Below are 15280 nucleotides of genomic sequence, written 5' to 3'. Positions count from 1 at the left end.
ATTAGGTATGTGCTGTGATTGTGATGACACTTTCCATATACCGACCGTTGCCAGGTTACAGCTTGAACAGGTTCCTCACACATTCCTCAGTCTTTACACAACTTTATAAATAAATGTTTGTCTTGTTAATTTTAAGGCATGTGATGGATTGGGTATGTCCTGTGATTGTGATGACACTATATGTTGTGGCTTTCATGATTCAGTGATGCAGACAGTTGCGACTCTCCTTTGTCCACACTATTACCTTGTAAGGTAATAAAATGGGTAGCAAAAATAAGATGATGTGTTGGAGACACAGGAAACCGGAAACCTACTTACAGGCCCTTACAGAAGATTCAGGCAACTGTCATTCTGCACTTTTCTCTTGACATTGTGAACTGTGAGTTAGGGTCACCTATCCTTTAAGGTTTGACCCTTTAGACAGCATGACATCAATATTTTCCAATGAAGGCCTGCCCAGATTTGTGTTGCCCTTACCCCAACACCCATAGCAACAGCTGTGTTAACCTATGCAGGGGTTGCTATGTTCATGTAAGCTACACAGAAGACAAATCCATTTTTGTCACCCCTGCTCCGGAGAGATCCTGCAGACATCACTGTTATGTTTTATTACTGATTATATTCATGCAACAATTATTTGATGCTCTTCGCAAGTCAAATTAATGACCACTACTTTCATAGAATTTTGGGTGTTTAATTTTATTGCATTTATGGTCTTCCCGGGTCAATTTTGACCCGGTGGTGCAACTATTTTGCTTTACAGCTGATGAGAACACACACACACACACACACACACACACACACACACACACATGCATGCACATGCGGAGACACACACAAACACCCACACACATACGCACACACACATACACCCCCCACCCCCACAAACACACACACATTCATAAAAACAGCAGCTGAAAACTACCTCATGTAATGGATTAGCCTAGAAATCAAGACGCACCCTAGCGGCAGCAAATTTAATTTGCAGCCAGGGGTCTAGGCACTCTATCTCTGCTATTTCACCACTAAATTCATTTTATGCTTTTATGCGAGAAAATAACTGTGTACAGTTTGATGACGGGCAGTTTTACAAAAATTTATGGCACATTTTCTCCGACATGTTGTCGGACTTGGAAGCTCCAGTCTTAGGTGACAGCCAGCTGGCGGTGGCCGGGATCGCTTGCTTACCGGTAGTGATGGTCAAATGAAGCTTCGCGAACCACTGTCTTTATTTTCTGAGCTCACTAGATGGTGCTTTCTGTTCAAAGAAAAAGGTTAAAGGAATGGCAATTCAGTGTGTTTCAAACCTTTTTTGAACAGAGAGCGCCATCTAGTAAGCTCTGAAAATAAAGACAGTGGTTTGAAGCTTCATTTGACCATCACTACTTACCGGCGGCCAGTAATACTCACAGCAGCCGCTGTCAGCTGGAAGTGGTTTCAGACCCTCCCATCAGCCGTTGGGCCACGCCTCCTCATTTAAATTGACACCTGTCACTTCTAAATGAAGTTAAATCGAAATCTAAAAGGTGAATCTTAAAATTTCAATGTCAAATGTAAAACACAAAATTAAAAAGATAAAATGTCAAATTGAAAATTATAAAGGGGAAAGGCTAAAATAAAATAATTATTTTTTTCTATTTGAGATTATAATGTAATTATTTCCATTTAAGCTTTTACATTTCACATTTAATTATGGCATGATTTTTCCTATACACAATGGATTATCTTATATTGTAGCACAGGGATTGTAGCAGTAAGAGAGAGTACACGTTCTTAATCGCTTATTGTTCTCTTCTTTATCTTATCATAGTTGAAAAAAGTATAAAAGACAAATGTGAAATATTATTGATGGAACTTATTCTTTTTCAGTGTCAAACACAAGGAAAATTGTCATTTTGGGAAAAACTGGATCTGGGTTAGCCAGGAAAAGCAGCCTGGCTAACACCATATTTTACAGAACCGTTCACTATCAGCCACTCTCTCAACTCTGAAACAAGAAAATGTCAAGCAGAAACCAAATCTGTCAACGGAAGAAGCATCACTTTGATCGACACTCCTGGTTTCTTTGACACAGAGAGGTCTGAGGAGGAGATGAAGCCTGAGATAGTGAGGTGTATCACAGAGTGTGCTCCTGGGCCTCATGCTTTTCTCATTGTGATTAAAGTGGAGAAATTCAAAGAGCAGGAGGAGGCTGTCATCACAAAAATAAACGAGTACTTTTCAGAAGAAGTTTACAAATATGCAATAGTTGTCTTCACTCATGGTGACCAGCTCCCTGAAGAAGAGAAAATTGAGGATTTTGTCCGCCAGAATAAGTCAATGAGTGAACTGATGAAGAAATGCGGTGGCCGCTGCCATGTCGTTGATAGTAAGTACTGGAAACAAAACCAGTGGGATGAATACAGGAGCAACCAGTTCCAGGTGAAGGAACTACGTCAACCATTTTTTCCATATTGCTATGCTCTAATTATATTACCAGCTCTGATGTTAACAGTTTTGTTTGTGCTGCAAAAAAATCATTCATGACATAGAGTCGATTCAGAATACCATTTCCCTGATGTATTACACTTTTAATAGCTTATAGACAAACAAGCCAGTTGATAATTTTAAGCAAAACATTTGACATCAAGAAATCATGTTTTTGACACAGTAAATAAAAACGAATTAAGACTGGACAACTGAGCATTTCTTCATTATTGGCTGCTCAGACTTAGATGATGCATCAATCAGTTAGGGCTACAGCATTAATGATAGAGCAGAATATGTTTTAATCTTAAGAAATAAAGCGCCATATGGTGTTTGTATTTCACCGATACACTGTAGTATTTTGCATCTTGTTTCAGAATCACATCAGACTTTATTCTGATTACTCCCTCCTTTATTGTCTTTCTGCAGAATATGTGACAAACATCGGCAGAGTGTGTGACAAGCAACCGACACAAGATCCCACATTCAGCATTAAAGACTCCTCTTAACCCTTACTGGTACTACAGAAGACACTTTCAACTCCTGTCTGATTGTGACATCCCATAATGCCACTGATTGTGCTTCCCACCTCCCAGCTGCTATGGGTGCGTGTTGCTGCCCTGCTGTTCACCTGCGTGGCGTTCAGTGTGGCAGCACATGGAGCCCAGCTGCACCACGGAGGCATGGCTGACTGGTGCATCTTCTGCTGGGCGTTCAGCTTCGCCTGCACCCTGCTGGTCCTGCTGGTGGAGCAGTTCGGCCTCCAGGCCCGAGCGCCGGTGTCCTGGTCTAATTTCCCCATCACTATCGCCTGCTACGCCTCCCTCCTCTGCCTCTCCGCCTCTATCATCTTCCCAGTTTTTTTCCTTAAGGACCAACGGCTCTACGGTGATACTCGTGACTATCGCATCGCCTCCACCGTCTTCTCCTGCCTGGCAGCGGTAGCATACATGGGGGAGGTCAGCTTGACTAAAGCGAGGCCAGGAGAGGTGGCAGGTTACATGGCTACGGCTCCCGGTCTTATGAAGGTGTGCCAGACCTTTGTGGCCTGTATTATCTTCATCCTGGTCAGCGACCCTGTGTCGTATGACCACCATGCAGCGCTCAAGTGGTGCATGGCCGTGTACTGCATCTGCTTCATCCTCTCCATGGCCGTGGTGGTGCTGTGTGTGGGCGAGTGCACCGGTTGTCTCCCCATCCCCTTCTCCAAGTTCCTGTCAGGTTACGGGCTCCTGGCGGTAATCATGTACTTGACGGCTACCATCCTCTTTTCTTTGTAGAAAAGTGTATGCTGTTGAGTTTCTGACAAAAAATACCTGTTGTTGTCTGATTTTAAAATTTTGAAATTAGACATTTTGTTAATATGAGAAAAACATCCCAAACTCACTTACAGTATGTATGTACATGTTTTCTGTTATCTCCAATGACATCATTTTATCAATGAAAAGACTGAGCAGTAATAGCAATAAGCAATACTCAGCCAAGTCAAGTAAGCCTTAAGAAGAATTTGTTTTCGCGTTTTGTCCAAACTTTGACCCTACGATCCAACTGCCGTAGGCAGAATCATCCAATCCACCAAACAATGGCAGAATAAGCTGTTTGGCATTGGCAGAGAAGATTTGGCATATTTTTCATGGGCGCAACCCACATACTCAGCGCTGCTCCTCATCCCACAAATGCATGTTCCCTACAGATGGGGCACCATATGAAAGGGAACTAAACAGGCTTTCCAACGGTATAAGATTTATTGCCAAAAATTATTGTTACCACAGAAAAATAATCTACCAAACACAAATGTCCTTACTTTTTGTGCTACATTTTAATAAATGTTTGTCCTGTTTATTTTAAGGCATGTGATGGATTGTGTATGTACTGTGATTGTGATGACACTGTGTTGTGGATTTCATGATGCAGTGATGCAGACAGTTGCAGCTCGCCTTTGTTGCACACTATTACCTTGTAAGGTAATGAAATGGGTAAAAAAAAAGAGATGATGTGTTGGAGACACTTCCTGTGTCTCCAACACATCACTACTCACAGGCCCATGTAGAAGAATCAGGCAACTGTCATTCTGCACTTTTCTCTTAACATTATGAACTGTGAGTTAGGGTTACCTATCCTTTAAGTTTTTACGCTTTTAGACAGCATGACATCACAATTTTCCACTGAACGTCTGCCCAGATTTGTGTTCATGCCCTTACCCCGACAATCATAGCAACAGCTGTGTTAACCTATGCAGGGGTTGCTATGTTCATGTGAGCTACACAGAAGACGTTTCCCTTTTTGTCACTCCTACTTCGGAGAGATTGTGCAGACATCACTGTTATGTTTTATTACTGATTACATTCATGCAACAATGATTTCATGTTTTTTGGCAAATGTCATAGAAATGTGATTAAAAAAATTCAACATTTTCTGCAGTAGAGATACATTTGGAAATAATGCTGTGTGAATCTATTTTTAGCTGTCAGTGGTACTTTGTGTGGTACATGGTCATTATTTTCATGATATTAAGCTGTATACCAAGGCCTGCAAATGTATTTGATGGAAAAAAAAGTCCAACAAGTCTTTTTGTTTTCATAATTAGATTATCACTGAACCAATAACTTGATGAAATATTTCTGTTTAATAGTAGTTAGAACATGTAGTGAGACGTGGAAAATGGAGATGCGTGAAAACTCGTGCAGCATGTTTTTGTGTAGTCAGGAAGTGAAAGCAGTGGCCAGACTTAGATACAGGAAACATATTTTACATTCTGGCAGTCTTTTCACTCTAACTTATAGTTGCTCCACAGTTACTTCACTTTTGACAACATGGACGGTAAGTTAATTTATTTTGGTGATTTCAGGATTGAACACATTAAGTTGCAAAATGTAGAATTTAAATAATAGCTGTTTTGTTTTAAATACTTTTTATAGTGCACAGGTGCTACACTTAGATGGCTGACATACTGTTTTTCTTCTTTTTTGTTACAATCACACAATATGTACTAATACTTAAAATCAAGTGATGTACAGAACTGATCCTAAGTGTCATTATGAGGCTGTTCTGGTCAGATTTGAATGGATTGTATCAGCTAATATAAAGCCGATCAAAACTGAACTCTATTGTGTTTTGCATGCTGGTGCTGCAGCACTGCTTCATTTAATGACAGCCAGGCTCTACGCTGTGAGCATTTAGTTTAATTTGAGAGTGAAATTTTGAATCTGTGAAAAATCATTTGATTGCATTTGCAAATTCTGTTGTCTAAAAGTGTTATTTCAATCTGTTGGATACACATTTAATCAAAATTAAAGTAAATAGGTATCAGATCTGACCATCCCAATATTAAAGGACTCAGAACGGGGTTGGGGCAAAAAATATACTTGATCATCCCTAAAGCTGTTTACAAAATTGTCCTTAGTAGTCTTTCCCACTACTTCCCTTCACATGTTAAAAAGTCAAAAGACTTTATATAAGAAAACATATACGTAAGCTATATGCTTGTTGCCGGTCTCTCTTAATGTATTGACATAATTCTTCTAGTACTAACTACTTTTGACCATTGAGGATTTTTATTGTTATTGAGTTTATCTGTATTTTTTTTTTTTTACATGAAAACAACCAAAATACAAAGGCATATTATTATTGATGAACATTATTCTTTTTCAGTGTCAAACACAAGAAGAATTGTCATCTTGGGAAAAACTGGATCTGGGAAAAGCAGCGTGGCTAACACCATATTTGGTGAGGGACTGTTCACAATCGGCCACACTTTCAACTCTGAAACAAGAGAATGTGAAGCAAGAACCAAATCTGTTAATGGAAGAAGCATCACTTTGATCGACACTCCTGGTTTCTTCGACACAGAGAGGTCTGAGGAGGAGATGAAGCCTGAGATAGTGAGGTGTATCACAGAGTGTGCTCCTGGTCCTCATGCTTTTCTCATTGTGATTAAAGTGGAGACATTCACAGAGCAGGAGCAGGCTGTCATCACTAAAATAAACGAATACTTTTCTGAAGAAGTTTACAAATATGCAATACTTGTATTTACTCATGGTGACCAGCTCCCTGAAGGAAAGACAATAAAGGATGTAGTCGGCCAAAATCAGCTTGTGAGTGATCTAGTGGAGAAGTGCGGCGGCCGCTGCCACGTCATTGATAATAAATACTGGAAGAACAACCAGCAGGATGAATACAGGAGTAACCAGTTCCAGGTGAAGGAGCTTCTTAACACAATAGAGAAGATGGTTGAGTCAAACGAAGGAAGCTGCTACACCAATGAGATGCTACAAACAGTGGAGGAAGTAATACAACAAAAGGTGGAGGCCATTAGATGGTCATCAGGAAACATGTCAGAGGAAGAGATCAGAAAGCAGGCTAGAGTCAGCACATTTAAGAAGCTTTTGATCAGACTGGCAGGTATTGCAACAGGTGTAGTTTTAGGAGCTCTTCTTGGTGTAGGAGTGAGTGTTGGAATAGTTGTCAAACTTTTAAAAGAAGTAGGAATAACAGCAGCAGCAGCAGCAGCAGCAGCAGCAGCAGGAGAAACAGCAGCAGCAGCAGCAGCAGTAGCAGGAGAAACAGCAGCAGCAGCAGCAGCAGTAGCAGTAGTGGGTGTATCTGCTGCAGTGGGAGCGCTGGGGGGATGTGTTACAGGATATGCTGAAGCTGAGGGAGCAGACACACCACAGGAAGCAGCAAAGAGGGCAGCAGAGGCTGTCAAGGATCGAGCACTATCTGTCTATAATGAAACATGTGATATTTTTGACAGAGAAAACAAACAAAAGTCAAAACAGAGTTAAAACCAATGATGAGCCGTGACTCTGAAAGAAGGGGGAACAAATATATCATAAATAAGTCATGTCTCCCTGTAGATTGCCAGATCATGCCTTTCAATCTGTAATCATTGAGCTAATATGTTAATTCATATCTAATATATTAAAGGTTGTGTTTTTCATCTGAGCTTTAGCAACCTATTCAAGATGGCTGACACTCAAGATGGCTGACAATCTCCGGAAAAAGCCGACAGTCCAACCTCCCTTTGGGCTATGCGGAAGTTTCACAAACTATTTACACTTACCTATACTTCTGATTTGATAATGTACATATCTATTTTTTAACCCAACTCCACTGATGATTTTATGATACATACTTGTAACCTGTTTTGTCATTTTGGGTTTGCACCTCATTGCAATTTTATATTTGCACTCTTTCCTACACCGTATTGTAACTGCTGCACAGCACTTTCCTTTGGGATAAAAAAAGTTCACTACAGGGGTTTGATATGCTGTTTAGTGCATAATGAAAATATTAAATCATTTTACCATCTTTCATAGATAAGATCTTTAAAAAAAACGTTTTAATCAAACCAGTGAACACTGCTTTTTCTGTCTCCTATAGAAACATTGCTCAATGTTACCTGTAAATGTTGTGGTGGCAAATTTTATTTTAACCATTATTGATTAATGATTTTAACCATTTGTTTATTTCTAATGATATACCATTTGTTTAAAGATTGTTTTAAACCTCCACATAATCCTGTTCCTTCCTGTAGACTTAAAGGCACCAGTGAGAGAGCTGGCCTTGTAGACTGTGAGCAATAGCAGAAGTTATTTTCGATAAAGAATTGCAGCTCCTCATCTGTTTATTTTTTGCAGATAGGGTGAAGAAGGCTATAACACTGTGTGAACCGTATCTCTTTCTGTCTCCAGAGATAAGCAGGTGTTTTGTCTAATATAGGAGACACAGGAGCAGAATGGAAGGTTGAGAGATGATCTGACTGTCTATGGTATTTTTCTTAAGAAAGTGACAGTATGCTAAAGATACTTGGAGAGGGATGGCTTAACGGAGTTTCTTCACTATATAATGTTTGGATATTTAGACTTTTAGTTAGGAAATGCTCATTCAGTTGTACTGCGTGTACCTGTGAATCTGTATTCTCATATTTTGCAAAATATAATAAATGCTCAAAGACCAGATTTTGGTTTGATTCTCAAACAGTCTTTATTCGTATTCAATTTTATCATTGATATTTACTAAACTCTGCTACGCAGCTTTCCACCGGCACACTCGTTCAACGCTCCACACTGATGAGGTCACTTTACTGGCCACAGGAATCAAGCACCACCGCTGGTCTCCGTGCAGGCAAAGCTTGCATAGTGTCTCGAGTATTGCGTCCGTAATAAAGTGTCCTGCATATTCTCCGATGTGTTCCAATGTATCCCGGTGGTACACGTGTGTGGTAGTTTGAATGCACATAATTGTTGTTCTAAAATTTCCAAGACTGTATGGCTGCAGCCTGGAGCGTCCCATATCATGCCGTCCCGTCTACTTTTCAAAATAAAAGCTCGCGTCCCAAAATTTCCGTCGGGATGAACAGTTTCTGCTCCTGGCTGAGAAGCTAAGCGAGGATTCAAGATGGCTGACACTCGTTTTTTTCCTCGGCAATCTCCGGAAAAAGCCAACAGTCCAACCCCCTTTGGGCTATGCGGAAGTGGCTCCTAATACACAATGAATACAGGCTGTAGTCTTTTGCCTCTGGGCAAAAAAGCCTTAGATGACGCAAAAATCGTCATTTTGCGTCATCTGAGGTTTTTTTCCAGACCCTCAATACAGAGATCTCCCCTCTCAGGGGGACATAAGGGAGGGAAGCATGGTCATTCAAAAATACTACTAGGGTTCTACTGATACAAAGCTTAATGCTAATCGGTGAAGTTACCCTTTAAAGACTCCTCTTAACCCTCGCTGGACTACAGAAGACACTTTCAACTCCTGTCTGATTGTGACATCCCATAATGCCACTGATTGTGCTTCCCACCTCCCAGCTGCTATGGGTGCGTGTAGCTGCCCTGCTGTTCACCTGCGTGGCGTTCAGTGTGGCAGCACATGGAGCCCAGCTGCACCACGGAGGCATGGCTGACTGGTGCATCTTCTGCTGGGCGTTCAGCTTCGCCTGCACCCTGCTGGTCCTGCTGGTGGAGCAGTTCGGCCTCCAGGCCCGAGCGCCGGTGTCCTGGTCTAATTTCCCCATCACTATCGCCTGCTATGCCTCCCTTCTCTGCCTCTCCGCCTCTATCATCTTCCCAGTTTTTTTCCTTAAGGACCAGCGGCTCTGCGGTGATACTCGTGACTATCGCATCGCCTCCACCGTCTTCTCCTGCCTGGCAGCGGTAGCATACATGGGGGAGGTCAGCTTGACTAAAGCGAGGCCAGGAGAGGTGGCAGGTTACATGGCTACGGCTCCTGGTCTTATGAAGGTGTGCCAGACCTTTGTGGCCTGTATTATCTTCATCCTGGTCAGCGACCCTGTGTCGTATGACCACTATGCAGCGCTCAAGTGGTGCATGGCCGTGTACTGCATCTGCTTCATCCTCTCCATGGCCGTGGTGGTGCTGTGTGTGGGCGAGTACACCGGTTGTCTCCCCATCCCCTTCTCCAAGTTCCTGTCAGGTTACGGGCTCCTGGAGGTAATCATGTACTTGACGGCTGCCATCCTCTGGGCCGTGTTCCAGTTTGACAAACAGTACCAAAGAAGCCAAGCGTCGTCAAAACTGATCACTGTGGCGGTGCTCACTGCTCTCAACTTCCTGCTTTACGTCGCTGACCTGGCCTACACTGCCAGACTAGTGTTTGTCAGTGCCTGAGAAGAAAAGAGATGAAGGAGGGAGACACATTGAGAGCTGAACAGAAATAAAGATGCTTAGAGCTGAGTGAGTGGCTTTGCAGAAAAGTGTATGCTGTTAAGTTTCTGACAAAAAATACCTGTTGTTGTCTGATTTTAAAATTTTGAAATGAGACATTTTGTTAATATGAGAAAAACATCTCAAACTCACTTACAGTATGTATGTACATGTTTTCTGTTATCTCCAATGACATCATTTTATCAATGAAAAGACTGAGCAGTAATAGCAATAAGCAATACTCAGCCAAGTCAAGTAAGCCTTAAGAAGAATTTGTTTTCGCGTTTTCTCCAAACTTTGACCCTACGATCCAACTGCCGTAGGCAGAATTATCCAATCCACCAAACAATGGCAGAATAAGCTGTTTGGCATTGGCAGAGAAGATTTGGCAAATTTTTCATGGGCACAACCCACATACTCAGTGCTGCTCCTCATCCCACAAATGCATGTTCCCTACAGATGGGGCACCATATGAAAGGGAACTAAACAGGCTTTCCAACGGTATAAGATTTATTGCCAAAAATGATTGTTACCACAGAAAAATAATCTACCAAACACAAATGTCCTTACTTTTTGTGCTACATTTAAATAAATGTTTGTCCTGTTTATTTTAAGGCATGTGATGGATTGTGTATGTACTGTGATTGTGATGACACTGTGTTGTGGATTTCATGATGCAGTGATGCAGACAGTTGCAGCTTGCCTTTGTTGCACACTATTACCTTGTAAGGTAATAAAATAGGTAACAAAAAAGAGATGATGTGTTGGAGACACTTCCTGTGTCTCCAACACATCACTACTCACAGGCCCTTGTAGAAGAATCAGGCAACTGTCATTCTGCACTTTTCTCTTAACATTATGAACTGTGAGTTAGGGTTACCTATCCTTTAAGTTTTTACCCTTTTAGGCAGCATGACATCACAATTTTCCACTGAACGCCTGCCCAGATTTGTGTTCATGCCCTTACCCCCGACAATCATAGCAACAGCTGTGTTAACCTATGCAGGGGTTGCTATGTTCATGTAAGCTACACAGAAGACGTTTCCCTTTTTGTCACTCCTACTCCGGAGAGATTGTGCAGACATCACTGTTATGTTTTATTACTGATTATATTCATGCAACAATGATTTCATGTTTTTTGGCAAATGTCATAGAAATGTGATTAAAAAAATTCAACATTTTCTGCAGTAGAGATACATTTGGAAATAATGCTGTGTGAATCTATTTTTAGCTGTCAGTGGTACTTTGTGTGGTACATGGTCATTATTTTCATGATATTAAGCTGTATACCAAGGCCTGCAAATGTATTTGATGGAAAAAAAAGTCCAACAAGTCTTTCTGTTTTCATAATTAGATTATCACTGAACCAATAACTTGATGAAATATTTCTGTTTAATAGTAGTTAGAACATGTAGTGAGACGTGCAAAATGGAGATGCGTGAAAACTCGTGCAGCATGTTTTTGTGTAGTCAGAAAGTGAAAGCAGTGGCCAGACTTAGATACAGGAAACATATTTTACATTCTGGCAGTCTTTTCACTCTAACTTATAGTTGCTCCACAGTTACTTCACTTTTGACAACATGGACGGTAAGTTAATTTATTTCTGTGATTTCAGGATTGAACACATTAAGTTGCAAAATGTAGAATTTAAATAATAGCTGTTTTGTTTTAAATACTTTTTATAGTGCACAGGTGCTACACTTAGATGGCTGACATACTGTTTTTCTTCTTTTTTGTTACAATCACACAATATGTACTAATACTTAAAATCAAGTGATGTACAGAACCGATCCTAAGTGTCATTATGAGGCTGTTCTGGTCAGATTTGAATGGATTGTATCAGCTAATATAAAGCCGATCAAAACTGAACTCTATTGTGTTTTGCATGCTGGTGCTGCAGCACTGCTTCATTTAATGACAGCCAGGCTCTACGCTGTGAGCATTTAGTTTAATTTGAGAGTGAAATTTTGAATCTGTGAAAAATCATTTGATTGCATTTGCAAATTCTGTTGTCTAAAAGTGTTATTTCAATCTGTTGGATACACATTTAATCAAAATTAAAGTAAATAGGTATCAGATCTGACCATCCCAATATTAAAGGACTCAGAACGGGGTTGGGGCAAAAAATATACTTGATCATCCCTAAAGCTGTTTACAAAATTGTCCTTAGTAGTCTTTCCCACTACTTCCCTTCACATGTTAAAAAGTCAAAAGACTTTATATAAGATAACATATAAGATATATGCTTGTTGCCGGTCTCTCTTAATGTATTGACATAATTCTTCTAGTACTAACTACTTTTGACCATTGAGGATTTTTATTGTTATTGAGTTTATCTGTATTTTTTTTTTTTACATGAAAACAACCAAAATACAAAGGCATATTATTATTGATGAACATTATTCTTTTTCAGTGTCAAACACAAGAAGAATTGTCATCTTGGGAAAAACTGGATCTGGGAAAAGCAGCGTGGCTAACACCATATTTGGAGAGGAACTGTTCACAGTCGGCCACACTCTCAACTCTGAAACAAGAGAATGTGAAGCACGAACCAAATCTGTTAATGGAAGAAGCATCACTTTGATCGACACTCCTGCTTTCTTTGACACAGAGAGGTCTGAGGAGGAGATGAAGCCTGAGATAGTGAGGTGTATCACAGAGTGTGCTCCTGGTCCTCATGCTTTTCTCATTGTAGTTAAAGTAGAGAAATTCATAGTGCAGGAGCAGGCTGTCATCACAAAAATAAACCAGTACTTTTCTGAAGAAGTTTACAAATATGCAATAGTTTTTAGTCTTTACTCATGGTGACCAGCTCCCTGAAGGACAGACAATTGAGGATTTTGTCCGCGAGAATAAGCCAATGAGTGACCTGGTGAAGAAGTGCGGCGGCCGCTGCCACGTCGTTGATAATAAATACTGGAAGAACAACCAGCAGGATGAATACAGGAGTAACCAGTTCCAGGTGAAGGAGCTACTTAACACAATAGACAAGATAGTTGAGGCAAACCAAGGAAGCTGCTACACCAATGAGATGCTACGAACAGTGGAGGAAGTAATACAAAAAGAGGCGGAGGACAATAGACGGTCATCAGGAAACATGTCAGAGGAAGAGATCAGAGAGCAGGCTAGAGTCAGCACATTTAAGAAGCTTTTGATCAGATGGACAGGTTTTGCAAAAGATACATGTTAAGGACATTTACAGGGGCAGCTGCTGCAGTGGCAGCTATAATAAGTCATATTAAAGGATATAAAGCAGTTCAGAAAGAAGAGCCTCGTGTGGAAGAAGCAGAAGAGGCTGTCGAGAATGAAACCCATTTGTGACTCTCAAAGAAGGGGGTGATCTCATGAAAAGTCATATCTCCCTGTTTATTAAATGGAAATCATGTTTCAAGTTATCTTTAACCACTGAGCTGTTTATGTTTATTCATATGTAATATGTTATAGCTTTACTTCTTGTTTGAGCTTCACACTTCAAGTTCAGTCACTTATTCCTGTTTCACAAGCTATGTGTTGTCCTGTGCATGTACTGTACATTTAACCACAAAGATAAAACTGTTTTAACAGCATTTATGGATAAGATCGTAAAAAATGTTTGAATGAAACCTGTTCATGCTGTTGGCTGCTTTTGTCACTGTTTCATGTGGAAAAAGAACCATGAAATGTTACTTAATGTATTTACAACATTATTTTGTTAGACAGGCCTGGTGCTTTTGGAAAAAATAGATGTAGTTCTTGTGAATTAAAATGTATCACCAATGCAAATATGATAATTAAATTGAGATCTATGTTATGTTATTTAATATTATTATTACCGTTAATAAATGTTATTAGAGCAAATTAAGTTTTTTACTTAGTATAAAGTACCAACAAAGTACCACAAGCCTGTGTGGACAGAATATTGTATTGACAATTGAAAAACAACAAATCTGTAATACACATCTCTTACAGAAGATGTGCTACAGTGAAATGCCACAGAAGCTGCCTGTTGCAACACAGCCCAAACAGTGGGTTCAAAAATGTCCCGCCTTCCCAATCCCTGGACACACCCCTGAGCCTCTTGTGCAAAACATTGGCACCTTCATCTCAAATCACATCACAACCTAACAATGATTTGTTCAATAATTATCTTTTGTTAATAAGTTACTGGAAAGAATCACATACTGATACTTTGTCTTGATAACAAAGTATCAGTATGGAATGTGGTATGTGCTGTGATTGTGATTAGACAATGTGTTACACAATGTGTTGTGGCTTTCATGATGCAGTGATAAAGACATTTACAATGTTTTTGATTCTCGCTGTATTAGTTTTTAGTCAGTAATGAAATGAGTGACAAAAATAAGATGTTGTGTCAGAGACAACAGGAAAAATACTCAGGAGATTCAGGCAACTGCAATCTCCACTTTTCTTTTTAATGATGTTGTGGACTCTTATTTGAGGTTACCTCTTATCCATAAAAGAAGATATACATACAGATAAGAAAGTAGACATTCTGAATCACAAGTTTTGACCCTTTAAACAACTGCTACACTTAACATGCCAGAGTTTTTTGGAAAGGTTTTAATGAATATTGATATTTTGAAACTCATTTCTAAACCATCCAGAGAATGTTCCCTTCAAGGGCAGATAAAACAATCGCTTATGGTCAGTATCTGAATGTTAACATAAAAATGGGAGCTTAATTGGTTTTGCAAAGAAAGGTGGATTTATTTGGACTTTCTCAAATTAAGAGAAGTCACTGCAATAGCAGCAGCAGCACCAGCAGCTTAGCATCAACATGTGTGCTCCAGCCACTGTTGTGTGGTTAGATCAGATTTGATTGTCAGCAGAAACATGAAGAAACAATCCCACAAGTGTCATCTGACATTTATTCAAATATTGCTAAATTCTGATTAGTACGTACATGACTTCACCCTTTTACATTGAAGTCCTGCTCAACCCGTCACTCAAAGCAGCCTGCTTGAGAAAGTATACTCTTTACTTTATAGTTAACATATACTTTATTAGGTAACTATGTGCCCTGATGGGACACTTGAATTTTGCCAATAATTCACTACCCATGTTCTCCAACTGCTCCCCAAGTCTGAGTACAGTAGTTGGACTTTTTGAAATAAGTTCATGTAGACTTACAGCTGAACTGTTTCTTGTTTGAC

At 40.1% G+C, this 15280-nt stretch overlaps 4 protein-coding genes across 4 annotated transcripts; all 4 read left to right on the top strand.

Annotated features, from left to right (window-relative positions):
* Window positions 1-2888: 2888 nt before the first annotated feature.
* Window positions 2889-3746, top strand: LOC114545385 (myeloid-associated differentiation marker homolog). The gene has a single exon (XM_028563657.1). The coding sequence runs from the start codon at window positions 3033-3035 to the stop codon at window positions 3744-3746; it is 714 nt and encodes a 237-aa protein (XP_028419458.1). The 5' UTR covers window positions 2889-3032.
* Window positions 3747-5199: 1453 nt separating this feature from the next.
* Window positions 5200-8165, top strand: LOC114545384 (GTPase IMAP family member 7-like). The gene is made up of 3 exons (XM_028563656.1): window positions 5200-5286; window positions 6118-6965; window positions 8160-8165. The coding sequence occupies exons 1-3, from the start codon at window positions 5280-5282 to the stop codon at window positions 8163-8165; spliced, it is 861 nt and encodes a 286-aa protein (XP_028419457.1). The 5' UTR covers window positions 5200-5279.
* Window positions 8166-9202: 1037 nt separating this feature from the next.
* LOC114546044 (myeloid-associated differentiation marker homolog) lies at window positions 9203-10198 on the top strand. The gene has a single exon (XM_028564695.1). It carries the CDS (start codon window positions 9243-9245, stop codon window positions 10089-10091), a length of 849 nt encoding a protein of 282 aa, XP_028420496.1. The 5' UTR covers window positions 9203-9242; the 3' UTR covers window positions 10092-10198.
* A 1434-nt stretch (window positions 10199-11632) lies between these two features.
* On the top strand, window positions 11633-14231 carry LOC114545383 (GTPase IMAP family member 7-like). The gene is made up of 4 exons (XM_028563655.1): window positions 11633-11714; window positions 12541-12893; window positions 12940-13257; window positions 14076-14231. Exons 1-4 carry the CDS (start codon window positions 11708-11710, stop codon window positions 14229-14231), a joined length of 834 nt encoding a protein of 277 aa, XP_028419456.1. The 5' UTR covers window positions 11633-11707.
* The last annotated feature ends 1049 nt before the right edge of the window (window positions 14232-15280 follow it).

This window comes from Perca flavescens, chromosome 19, assembly GCF_004354835.1.
Source record: "Perca flavescens isolate YP-PL-M2 chromosome 19, PFLA_1.0, whole genome shotgun sequence".
Taxonomy (NCBI): Eukaryota; Metazoa; Chordata; class Actinopteri; order Perciformes; family Percidae; genus Perca; species Perca flavescens.
Note: the sequence above shows the minus strand (reverse complement) of the source record. Positions and strands in the feature narration are given on the sequence as shown.